We start from the raw sequence: 13,577 nt of genomic DNA, 5'->3' as shown, positions 1-13,577 counted from the left end.
AACAAGGAAGTATCTACTTCTGTCACAAATAGACTGTTTTTGAAGTCAAAGGTACTTGGAGCCAACCTTTTAGAAAATGTTCGGATATACCTGTATTTGTATTTCCTCATCCCCACTTTCACAGAATCAGATTGGCTTGGTGAACTTTGCATATATGTGTGCCATAGCTGCAAAGCTTCCTCTTCCTTGTAAATAGGAGTACAAATATGGGCTTAATTTGAATAATCTTGTGATTGTGATAAGAGTTTGCATAGTGTCCAGTTCTTCATAGCAGCTATCACAAATATCAGTTATGTTTACCTGCTTTAAACTAGCATGTGCTGCCTTGTAAAACTATTCATACCTCCTGAGGTTTTACTTTATTTTTCATTTCTGATACACTATAACCACAACTTTTAATATATTTAGTTTGAATTTTGGACCAAAATAAAGTATGTATTATAGTAGCATACTTTATTCATATACCCCCAAATAAATACCACTTCAACCAACCTCCTTCAGAAGCTAGCTAATAATTGGGGTTGAAATAACGTACTGAAATAATAAAAAAAAAATCTTTATTGTGGATCTTACAAAAAATCAATCACTTGCCATATATGCAACCACTTGCCATATATGGAAGACATTTCAACTTGTTTTGAAGGCATTTGGTTCTATCTATTAAGGAGCATAGAGCTCTAAAACAATTAAGTAGCATCCAACTCTAATCTAAGGTCCCTTCATGTTGTTGGGCAGTTTCCATCTATCCATTTTCTGTACACCCTTGTCCCTAGTTTGGTTAGGAGGGGTGCTGGTGCCTATCTCCAGTGAACGTTTCGGGCGAGAGGCCAGTCTGTTGTAGGGAAGTTTGAAAAAGGTTAATGGGAAGTTATGTGGAAGTAAATAAAGGTCATTTTACTGAAGAAAACCTGTTAGAGAATGCAAATTTCTTGAGACTTTGGAGGTTCATCTTCCACCACACCAGGATATGTTCATGCGTTGCAGTGGGTGTAGTTAAAGTCCAAACCTGTTTCATTAAGACATATTTGCGACATGGCTTAAAAATTAGTATTCAGTCACACTCCATCCAGTCAGATAGAGCTTGAGTTATCTTGCAAAGCAGAATAGACAAAGCTGGCAGAGACACACCTGAGAAGAGCTGCAGCATAAACTGCAGTAAAAGGTGGTTCTCCAAGATGTAGACTTCATAGGCAAGCCACTCTTCACAAGAAGATACTGTATTGCTGAATTTAGTCTACTTCTAGTCTAATAAAGCAACATATTTTTAGACTTTGACCCATTTGACTGTGTTTTATATATGCGGGAGCTGTTGAAGGTGTGAGGGAGCCGCCTGAAGCTCCAGATCCCACAACAGAGAACATGAGCATGTGAGCCCAGCGCTCCCTCCCAGCCGCTGTTTGGTGTTTTTATTTTTCCCCCTTCTCTGTGTCTCTGTGTGTGTTTGTCTGTAAGGCCAAGCTGGCAGGACAAGGGCAGTACAAGGGCAGTGTTTGTGCAGGGCACGAGACTGGCCTTTATGGCACGCACATACACAGACCAACATGCACACACTCTTTCCAAAAAACAGAGGCTTATTGTGGACACATGGCCCACTCGGCTCCACACTTCACAGTCACACATTGTATCACAATTTTGGACATCTATTTCTTTTCTTTCTTTTATTTTTAGCTCTTCTCTGTGGTGGTCGCTACTTTATACCTTTCATCTGCCCTCCAAACATTCTTGATAAGAGACTTTCCGTTCTCCTGAGTCATCTTCCAGTCCCTTGTTTTCACCTTCCTCCCTGAAGGAGGTGTGAAAATCCTGAAAGTTGAAGTCGTGGAGAGATTCATGTTGATGCTGCATGTTGTTTCAGTGTTTCTCCTCACTGGTATCTGTGAAGTGAATCATGCTCTATGGAACATCACACTTGCAGATTAGATTTTTTTAAAAACTACATTCAGAGCTAGAATATAAAATTAATTATACATTATGCATTTGGTGTACACAATGTTAAAAAATTGTCATTTTTTTTCTTGAGCATGGCTTGTGAAGCTGTTGGATCAACGAAATATTGAACACTTCTAACAGATTGTGATTTTTCCTTATAATCTAATGTTTAAAATTATGTTCAAAATGAGGAAGAGACTGCTGTTGCAGTTTCCGGTCTGTTTGATCTGACCAGCTCAAAGAAAACTCTGTAACTGAAAGCAGGGAAGATCTCAGCTAAATTCTAGTAAGTACTATATTTACAACAGAGCACCATAGTTATAAAGCGGAAAATCAACCTTTTTTGCTTTCGTTTTACATGATCAACTAGAACAGCAATGATTCATGCTGGATTCTCAAGAAGTCATATCAAAACAGAGTAAAATGTGTTACTCTGTTTTACACTCCAGCAAACTTCTCCTCAGCTACTATACATGAGGACTGTAGCTGTATTGTCAGTCAGATGTACAGTACAGACCAAAAGTTTGGACATACCTTCTCATTGAATTCAATGAGAAAGTGTGTCCAAACTTTTGGTCTGTACTGTGTATATATAGAAATAACTGATAAAACTTAATCTGTATGGACATCATAGTTGTTTTCTCAACCTTCTGCACCTGTTTTATAGCAGAATGTCATTGCTGCTCTGCAGTGTTGTCCCACTGCAGGCTATTTGTTGTTTACCAGAGAAATGTGTGATCTGGGTGGTACTACCCAGAAACAGGTGAGGGATCGCAATCCCTCATCAAACTCTACTCACTGCAGAACTTTCTCTTGGATTTAAACCAGAGGAGTGAAATAATTGAAGTGTTATTACTTTCAAAACTAGCTTTTTAAACCTCGACTTTCTTCTGGCCCAAAAAGTGACTAGATTTTATACATATAAGATTCGACAATAAAATGTATTTGAAGTTTCTAATGGTACCCAAATCTGCCTGTAAATGACCTGGTGTCATGTTTGAATTATGGAAACGTGAGTTTAAATATTCTGTGGTATTTAAAGGGGTTGCACTGAGCAGAAACAGTTGCTTGGAAACTGATTTCACGTACTGAAAGCTGCCATGTTTTCTTTTTTCAGAAGTGCTAGACGAGTGTGCTTTTTATGGATTTCTTCGAGGTGACATAACACTGTCACAATGTGACATCTGTCATTAGTGTCTCACTGTAGGTGTTTCCATTATTGTAAGAATCCTGTGGAAATGGCTAAGGTTTTAAAACGGAGATTAAGGCAGTGTGAAGGAGGATGTAAAAAAAGACTACTATATTAGGGTCACATTTTTATTTCTGGGCTTAAAACTTTGGAACTGGCTACTAGCGCATGAAGCACTTTGAAGCTTTCTTGTCCTTTTACAGACTTTTACACAACCCTGAAATAAAAAGGAATGAAGTTGAAATGCTTGACTACCTTTGAACCTTTCACTACCACCAGTACCGCTTCCAATTTCCAGCACCACCTTCCCTTTGCTACACTTCAATACAAGTAATTTGCAACAATAACATCTTCTGGTTAGCTTTGTCAGAACGATCATTAATGCCTTTCCAGATCATCCTCTCCTTTCCTTATTGAATAGTCTAGTTATCCTGTTACATGATTTGAAGTCAAGCAGCACATAGTTCCTCTGTGACAGTAGCAAGCTTTTAAGACAGTACAATCTGCTGGGCGGAGCAGTTCAACATGATGTCACGGGTATATGCACTTTGAAGTCCATCGCTGTCAAATGAGGTTTCTCAGAGAGGATTATTAAAGAAGATGTAGCTTTGTTTAGATCTGGTCTTTCAGCTTCTTGCCTGAGCTGTAACAGTGCCTGTCTGGCTCAGATGAAATGAGTGTCACAGTGGATTAACGTTGGAGCAGGCACAGTCTCTTTTGAAGTACGCTTACAGTAACCGTCTTTACTGTAATGCAAGAGGAAGTTGCTTGAATACTTGAATAATCTCTTAAACAGAACTGCAGTGCTACAGCGTAAATGGGATGTTGCAAGTTGAATCAAGCAGTTTTCTCCTTTTCCCACCCTTATTGTTATGGTGTTATGAAGCAATATTAGCCTAACCGTGTCCAATCATGAAGAAAAAAAAATGTTTTTGCTTTCCATCTTTTTACTTATCTATGCTTGTGACTACTCACTTTATATTTGTCACTATGCAACAGTAGTCTCTTACAACCAATTGACTATCTCTAACAAGTAACAGCAATATAAGCTTAAATGTTATCCCAATGTTTTCTAGAACTTATATTGCAACAGGAATAAATATTAAAAATAAGTATTCAAACATCCATTTTCAGAATCAGAATTTCTTTTGTCATTGTGCACAAATAAAATACAATTAAATAAAAAAAGCCAACTCTCAAACATTGAAAAAGTGAGATGTTAAGAATAAATAAATAAATAAATCTGTGTATCAAAAGTTGTATCAAAATGGCTACTTCTCTACACCAGATACCTGTAAAGTTACAATCCAGACTACATTATTTCTAGAGAATATTGAAAGTATTTAACGTATATTTTTTGTTAATGTTAAATTCTTATTTAATTTTACCTAGATGATTTTATTTCTCATTTAATTTAATGCAGAAATAATGGTAGTCATAGTTTTTAAGTCCTGTTTTTGAAAGTATTCCTAAGAAATATTGCAGTCCAAAAAGCCAAAAGACCTTCCTTTTATCCATGACCTTTTATTTTTACCTTTACCTTTTAGATTTCATCGCTTTCATGTGTATTAGATTTGTAAAGGTATGTTTATCTGTCAGACATCCACATGACTTTGAGTATGGAGTAAATCATACTGAGAAAAAACTAAAACTAAAGAGTTGTGGCATTTATTTGGATCAAGCTTTTTTTATTTATGAATGACTAGTTGGGGAAATTTTCCCTGGTGACTGTTTGTCACCAACTTCCTGATTGGTGTCATTGTTTCCTGTCTGAGATTTGGGGGCAGGGGGTTTGTCATACAGCCTCTGCCTGGACGTTGTTTTTCTTTTTTTGTTTGTTCTGTTGGTGTTGTTTTTTACAAACACAAACATACACAAATTCTTAGACCCTTCTTTCACTCATTCATAATGTGTGACGTGCTACACTTAGTTTCCAAGCAGTTCTTCTTTTTTATTACCAACTGTGACAGAATATTTCTTAGCAATGATCATGGAAATTTCATCTTGTCTTTTTTGTTTTTTTAAGGAACAGGCTGACCTTAAAATTTTTTTTTTTTTTTTTTGCATGGAAAACCTAAGGAATGAAAGATAATGTAATATGGTAAGTAGGTTTTTTGTTAAAATTGTGCAAACACATGTATTCATATTTGAACTTGAGAAACATGTCAGTGACTGCGACTAGTTGCTGGTGTTAAACTGACCATTATGACGGCATGTTTACTCTTTTCAGCCACCACCTACATACACTCCTAAATACAGTGAGCAATAGTTTTCCAAGACAGATGACTCACATCTACACACACTCCCACCGCTGAACGCACAAACCTCAGCTGACCACTTATTCATCCACCAGCACAACAGACACAGGATTCAACTGATTATTATGCTTTCAGATACACCTGTGTTCTTACTTACACCTGTGTTCTCACTTACTTGATGTGGGCATGTATGGAGTTAGGGGGTTATCAGCATAAAAGTAATGTCTTTGTGTGGAATGAGCACCTGCTGCCTGTATGACTGTCTTTTCCTCTTGTGTGATGTTTTAGATTAAGCTGTTTATGTATGAAATGGATGTGTGAAGTTGAGAATAAACTGTTTAATTGTGGCGTGAGGAAGGTTTCGTTTCATACTACTGCGGTTAGTGGCTGGAAGCGAAACAAGACTAGTGGTGGGAGTGGCATAACCTGCCAAAGGTGTGAAAATATGGTTCTGATTCAGTTTATTCTTTTTTATGTTTTTTACTTGAAAGATTCTCAGTGTACCATTAAAATCAACAGATATTTTTCTATGTTGATCTACTCGGCTCGCATATTTAGGATTTGTTGAAGCCCTTATAAAAGATATGTGGAAAAAAATAATACTCTTGTTGTAGCATAATCTCCATTAAATCCAATTTTTAAGTTGAGTATATTTATTATTGTAACACTTATTATTGGATTATTGGAACAGTGGATCCCAGGTATTCCCAGAGGTAAGACCCCCACATAAACACTTAGAAATGTTTGTTTTTAATAGGTCAGACAGCAGAAATACCTTAATATGACCTTAGCAGAACTGCAAAACCAAATACCTACAGTCTTTCTTATTTCCACTATTGGGGGTTCAACCAATTGGTGCCAAGGAAAATAAATGCTTCTTCTGGATTGACAGCTTTGCAAATGCCAGCCAATGCCAGTTGGGTAGCATTGTGGTGTTTAGCTTCCCATTTTCTTTGAATATTTTAGATGCCCTCTCCAGAAGAACTTGTGAATGGACATTTTTGTGAATAATTTGGAGTTGTGTTTCCCGGCTGTTTTCTGAGCAGGAAATGCCACAAATAACCTTCACTGGCCTACCATCACAAATGTAAAAATGGGGAGTGTGCTAGACTAGTGAGACATTAACTAGAACAGTTTGCTTTGGTCAGGGCAGACTGTTTGTAATAATACCAGAAGATTGTTTCAAATAATAGCATTCTGAGGTCAATAATTGTATGTCTGATTTTGCTAAAAATCTGCCATTCTTAACTTTTTCCCCTGCTAAATACATGCGCTGTATTTATAGCAGGGTTTTTCCAAATGGATCTATAGTGTGAAACATTATTCTGCTGCAATAAAAGACTAAATTAGATTTATGTTCAGGCATCTTTATCCATCATTGTCTGATCAGCGTCCTCTTATGACTACATGGGTTTTGTCTTTGGAAACACACACTCTGGACGGGGTGTACTTGTGTGCACGCGCGCACACACACACACACACACGCACACACACACACGCACACCCACCCTCGCGCACACACAAACACCATCTTTCCCAGAAGTGGAAACGCTGACTCTGCCAGCCTCATTGTATATCTGAACTGTCATTTACGGTCGTACAGTGGCAGTTGAGAAGAGGTGAAGAGGTCTCAGATCCTCTTTTTTTTCCCCTTTTGTTTTTGTCAATCTTATTTTTAGCTGAAAGTGTCATAGGATCCTTAATCAGCAACCACAACCCATTACACACACCCACCATTTGTTTACCCGCCACCCCCTCCTTCTTGTCTCTTTTTTTTTCAATCACTTACACAGGAAGATGCGTGGACACACTCACTCCATTGTAGTGAATCTCACAGGACTTTTACTGTCACACACTCTGTAGGGAGAGAGTGCTGTGTAACACCACTGTTTACTGTTTAAATGCATCTGTGCATGAAAGCCTTCAAAACATGCCTCTGAGTTCAGAGGAAGCATAGACTCACTTTGTCTTTATGAGCTGCGTTATTAGTGAAGTGTGGCCTGTGTCAGAGGTTATGACTGGGTTGTAGATTACCTTTGTCAATGAAAGGCCATTTAAAGCAGTTCTTGTTTACTTGTTGTTGCATTTACTAGAGATGACAAGTCAAAGATGAAGCGGTTTTTCTTCAAAGAACCTCTGTCTCCTGTCTACTTAAAAACATCTTTGAACAGAAATGGCAACTGTCCTTTGAATTAGAGATAACTTGAAGTTGTTACCTATTCCTTGGAAGTTTGCAAAGAAAACAGAAGAAGCACATAAATGGAGTCATATTTCTGCATCCTCAAACGACGGATGTGCTTTGTAGTACGCCTGCAGGAGCCTGTATTTTCTGTCTATATTACCCACTGTCTGCTTACTGTATCCCTTCTCTCTCCTCTGTTGTCACATGAAACACCCTCTTCTTCGGGATCTTGCAGAAGCACTTGTTCTGCCCTCCTCCATGTGAAACCTGAACCCAACAGCAGACCTCTGGCTGTCTGCCACCACATCCTCAGTAACCCTGCTCACCTGTGCATGTACAGACAGTGAGAGAGAAGCTGTTTGAGTTGACTTCTTGCAGAGGTAGACATACCCATTTGTGACAATACCTATGTATTTTATTGGGGATTTTTCTGTGGTAGAACACCACAAAGTACATAGTGCATAATCGTGCCTAAGGACAAAATGATTGTTTTTCACATTTTTGACAAATCTTTAAACTACACTGCTCAAAAAAATAAAGGGAACACTTAAACAGGTGTTTAACACTTAAAGTGTTCCCTTTATTTTTTTGAGCAGTATATGTCATGCATTTGAATGCCGACACATCACTTCTTACTCATCAAAATTTAATTCAGGGTATCCAATTATCTTCAAAAGTCAGATAATCTGTAAATGGAGTCCATCTCTGTGTAATTTAATCTCAGTCTGAATCAAAATCTTCTACTTAGGCCTCACAGGTTTGTTGTAGGGAAGGACAGATATGAAAAATTTGTGCCAATATTTTTTTTCCGATATTTGTATTCTTTCTACACTGTGAGGAAAAATGACCACACCACTGAAATAAGTTCACTCTTATAGCTAAACACCCCACAATCCTGTGCTGCATCACTATAACTGTGACGTTGCCAAACAAATGCTATGTGGACAACTACATACCCCTCTCCTCCTGAAACACATACAGCAACAAGATAGAAATAAATATTTGTAATCAATATCAGCTCTGTTTTACCTTTCAGACCAGAACCAATATGAAAAATAAACTTCTAACAGGTCAGGTGAGGTGATCTAAGACCAGGACAAATTTTAGTTTTCCAAACCATCTCTCTGGCCTTGATAGAAGAAGCCATCGACAAAATGGAGTAATGGACATGTGGACGAAGGCAGTCTTGTCAGATGAGACCAATAATGTTCGGTTTATATTCCAAACTGCTCCATATGATGGATACCAACACTGGACATCACCTTTAAAATGCCCAATCTGACTGACAGCTGTAACTTCAGAGAAAGGGCTGGATATAAATTCACAGCAGACCTTTCAGCTGATAAATCATTTTATTTTTATTGTTAATGTCTTAAAAATCATGTTTTACTTTCCTCCCACTTTACAATAGTTCATGATTTTGCATTGTATTTAAATGTGATACAATTTAAGGTGTATTAATGCTTTTGCAAGACAGTTGATCTATGTTTAAATCATCATTGCAATTGCTAAGAGCAACTCAAAAGTGGAGATGCGTCAGCACATGTTTTGTCTCATCACAGCTGTTGAAGTTTCACACAGACATGGCGTCAAGTTACCTTTCAAGTTTGTAACTGGGCACCTTTGGTATAACTTTGTTGTTGTCTGGTTGTGGGTTTGAATGACTGACTGTGTTTATGTCCAGTTGAGTCTGTCTATATGAGCTTTGTAGTCGCAGAAGGATTCCTGTTTTTTTTCTTTGCATCTTTGTCCTCTTTTATGATATGCTTAAAGTGGAAAGCCCTTTTTAAGTGCGATGTTCTGACAACAATGCTGTTTGAACAGCACACAGACTCACTTGCGGCATTGTTTCCATTTGCATGGTTGATGATTTTAAGTGCTCCAGATTGTAGCTTCATATGCACCACAGACATCACAGCATTCTGCAGCTTCTCTGCTGCTTGCTTGAGCACTTAACTCAGATGGAGAGCAGCCCATTAGAAGCAATCAGTTTCCTAATGGAGCCAAAATGGAGATGGACATGAGGACTAGAGGAGGAGTTGATATGGAAGGCAGCTTGAGAATGAGGCCATGACTGCAGGTGGAAGTGGTGTGATCGTACACCTGAGGAGATTGAAACCAGGCTGTTTTTAAACCAGATGTTGGGAAGCAGCTTCCTGCATGCTATCCCCATTCTACACAGTGGACCTGCTGTGTGCATGTTTGCTTGTCCACAGGTGAGCACTAAGGTGTTTGATTTCCCATTTTCACTTATCTCACAACTGAGAAATAAAGAGAGAACTATTGTTCTATACAGAAGACTTTGACATTCTGTTACTGCACAGATTGGACTGTCTCTGTGACTCTTTCTAGACATAAAGAAGCTGTGTTTTCTGTGTCCTCACCCTGTCATGCTCTTGATAATTACCTTGGCAGCAGCCCGTATGTTGGAATGTGTTTTAAGAAATGGTCTACCTTACTGTATGTGTGCAGCTTTGAGTGTTTTCTGTTCAAGAGAGCTGGTTTACAGATGAGGGCAAAGGCAGGCTGAACGTTTTGTTCTGTTTGCTTAGCAGGCATTCCTCTGATCACTGGACCCGATCCAGATGAAACCCAACCGCTTCCCTCTGGACTCTGCACAGTGCTGCCCTCACAGGAACACAGCGACACAGATTGTTCTTGTACAGCTTTTTCTTAAAAATGAGTGCGGTCCAAAACATCTGACTGGTGGCTTGTTGTTTTTCTGTCCAATTGAAACCCATCATTTTGTCCGGATTTTTTACACGGTGCAGCACTGTGCCCTGTTATTTTTTGCATGTTCGGTAAAATTGACAGGAGGCCAGCTGTGAACTGCAATTTTTGAGTCCTGCCAAAGATGTGACTAGGCCTCTTTTGAGCTAAATCACTGTGTTGTAATTCTGGGTGTACATTTAAGGTTACTGTCCTCCTGGAAGACAAACCTTTGGGCATTGGGCATTCTGGGTAAATTCAACCAAAACAAACTCAGGGGTCTAGCACTAGTGGGAGACTCGGCTTGTGGTCTTATACCAACAACAAAAGAAAAATCTGGCACCTCTCCATTTTTGTTTACATGAAGAAGGTGCTCAGTGTCTTCTTCAGAGGTTTTCATGTTGCTTCCTTCAGTGGTTCTTGGTGCAGCACCACTACAGGCAAGAGGGTAGATGGCTCTTTCAAAGGGTTTGGGTCATTTGACAGTGTAGTGTGGAAGCAAACTGCACCAGCTGAAAATTTAATAAGTGTTGCAACTTTGGTCCCCAATTGAACAGAGTTTACTGGAGTATCAGGTGTGACAACACACTTGGTCTCAGGTCTTTCACTTACAGGATTTTCTTTATTCTTTTAAGCTGTGCATCTTTCCCCAAAACACACAATAACCTAAACTAGTTTCTCTGATTTTTCATGATCAAGATGATTGATTAAATAAAAAAACAGGGAAAACGTATGCAGCTGTCTATATTTTTTATTTCAGTCATTTCAAAAAAGAAAATGCTGTATCCCAGATGTTTGTTTCTCTTCTTCTGTTTGTTTAGGTCCTTATGGTTGAGGTGGTCTTAGGTGCCCCTTGCCATGCCTCCTGCCATGACAGACCTCCTGGACATATGGGCGGCCCACTCGCCCCTGGCCGGACACGCTCCGGATCAGATCACCGTGGACTTCCTGCTGCCCACCGGCATCTACATCCAGATGGATGTTCCCCGCGAGGCCACAATTCAACACATCAAACTGGTGAGGGGGATTTCTGAGAATGTAAAAACTCATAAAGCTGAAACTAGAGGCTCAGCTAAAGATTTTTTATTTTTTTTTATACATTCAGACCCCATCTAGGTCATACGGTGAAACAGGTGGTGGTGCAGCCCACAGAAAGTTAAAATCAGACACATTGTCAGTCAGGCTTGATCCAATACTTGTTTTCACTGTGATGATTGCTGTGGTCTGCTCAGTGTTTTTTGTTTCTTCTGTCAGCATTTTACTTTAAATAGTGCCACAGTGACTAATGCCTCAACTTCCTTGGAACATTTCTGGTTTTATTAAACATTTGTCACTTTGGCCTGATATTTTTCCCCTTACTACTTTGATCAACACAAAGCAACTTTCACAAAATGTCTGACAACGTAGCATCATGAGTCTGTGCCAAAGCATCAAAAAAGCTTTTCTTCTACATTTATAAAGGGCATCCAGAAGAAAAGCGGAGGGTACTCTGACTTTGCTAGAGGCTGAAATACTTCCTTGATCATTGATAAAATGCTAAAGTATTTCTGCCTGCAGAGGTCAAACAGCTAAAAAAACAAGATTAGGCTTGACTGAGCATGCATTCTTATGGTGAATGCATGCTCATTCATTTATGATAAAAGTAGATACTGTTTCCTGGAAGGCACACCGTTATGTAAAATCTGAAAAGTATTATATATCGTTGGAAGGTTGATGTGTGCTGTTCTGACAGCCCACCCTGGGAACATACATTCAGAGGACTGGCTCTTTAATCATGTCAATACTGTTCTGATTGAATCACCCAATGAGCTGATTCTTTAGTCACACGTGTTCCTGATTGGGAAACACATGAGTTACTGAAAAACTTCATGTGCTTCTCTTTATCTTTAATTTTAAAATAAAAAGCTCAGGATGCTTTCATGCACCATTCACAAGGCATTAATATAATTAATTTTAGGCTTTTATTGTTGGATACAATATATAATTTGAATGATGACATCACCATGGTGAAACTACTATTGGGTGAGACTTTATTGTGATTTTTCTCTAATCTTTATGGAGTGCTACAGTGGCTAATGTCTCAACATACAGGTTTGTATATATCCAAACATTGGAATTAATAGTTGGGCAAATGTGCAGATGTAACCAGAGACTTTTTTTGTTGTTGTTGGGCTTTAAAATGGGAATAAATGGTTCTCAATATTTCATTTGAATTGCTTGGTTTCCAGGCATGGGTCTGACTTTTTACCATGGTATTTCGATTTCTATCAGTATAGAGGCCAATCCAGAAGTTTAATGTTACATTGCTTTATTCACTCAAACCCAAAATTAATGTATTTTGTGGATCATTGTCCTGTAATTACACCTAAATATTTCCCAGGTTTTAACCATCCAGCTGTTGCTTTGAAAGTAGCAATTTGTTATAATACCATCACTGTACCATTCTGGACAGATAACTTAGTATTTGTCTGACCATAAACAGTTTCTACAAGTTTTTTGGATTTTGTTTTATCACAACAGGTGCATATTCCAGTCAAATGTTTGACAGACTTGAGTTTTGGCAGGTCATGGATTGTTCTTCTGAAGGAGGCGGTTCAATTCAGAGAGTTGAAACCCAGACTGTGTTGCATGGTCCAAACTGGAAATGGTCCCAAACCCACGTCTAAACTGGTTACCAGGTTAACGTTAATTTGTTAGAAAGGCCAACCCTTTTGAAAATGCTCTGTGATTTTTGGTCTGAGAAAATTCCCTATAAATTTAAAACTGTGCATATAGTTCTAGTTTTTAAATAGCGTAAGTTGTTTGTTCATTCATCCCACTTAAAAAAATGGTTCATATAAATCTTTAAAAGCCTAAACTTAATTACTTTCAAGCTCATGACCATATTTAAATCTAACCCCTATTTGGAAAAACACAATATTTTATGTATGTAGACACAAACACCCCAACAAACATGTTTATTCCACTTTTTCTTTTTTAACTTAGATCTCTTTAATTAGTTCTGTTGGGTTCATTAAAGTGTTTTATTGTGTCTCAAAGCTCCTGGTGTACCTCGCTAAATGTATTTCTCCTCCTTTTCAGCTCTTATGGAAGCAGGCTCAGAACTTCCCACTGTTTCCCTCCCTTGGCGAAATGGAGAGCCACATGTTCGAATGTGTCAACCAGGCAGCTGTGCACGAAGAACTGGAGGATGAAACCCGCCGACTGTGCGACGTTCGGCCCTTTCTGCCAGTCCTGAAGCTGGTGACGCGCAACTGTGGACGAGCTGAGCGCCTGCTGGACTCCAAAATAGGAGTACTCATTGGAAAAG

The 13,577-nt window shown here is 38.7% G+C and overlaps 1 protein-coding gene across 1 annotated transcript in view; it reads left to right on the top strand.

Annotated features, from left to right (window-relative positions):
- Positions 1 to 13,577, top strand: part of pik3cb (phosphatidylinositol-4,5-bisphosphate 3-kinase, catalytic subunit beta) — a 56,050-nt gene that overhangs the window by 16,927 nt on the left and 25,546 nt on the right. The window contains exons 3-4 of the mRNA XM_032545146.1: positions 11,089 to 11,284; positions 13,349 to 13,577. Coding sequence (XP_032401037.1) covers positions 11,126 to 11,284; positions 13,349 to 13,577 — 388 coding nt within the window. The 5' untranslated portion in view covers positions 11,089 to 11,125. The remainder of the gene's footprint in view (positions 1 to 11,088; positions 11,285 to 13,348) is intronic.

Source organism: Xiphophorus hellerii, chromosome 18 (assembly GCF_003331165.1).
Source record: "Xiphophorus hellerii strain 12219 chromosome 18, Xiphophorus_hellerii-4.1, whole genome shotgun sequence".
NCBI lineage: Eukaryota > Metazoa > Chordata > Actinopteri > Cyprinodontiformes > Poeciliidae > Xiphophorus > Xiphophorus hellerii.
This window is presented reverse-complemented; position numbering and strand designations above follow the sequence as displayed.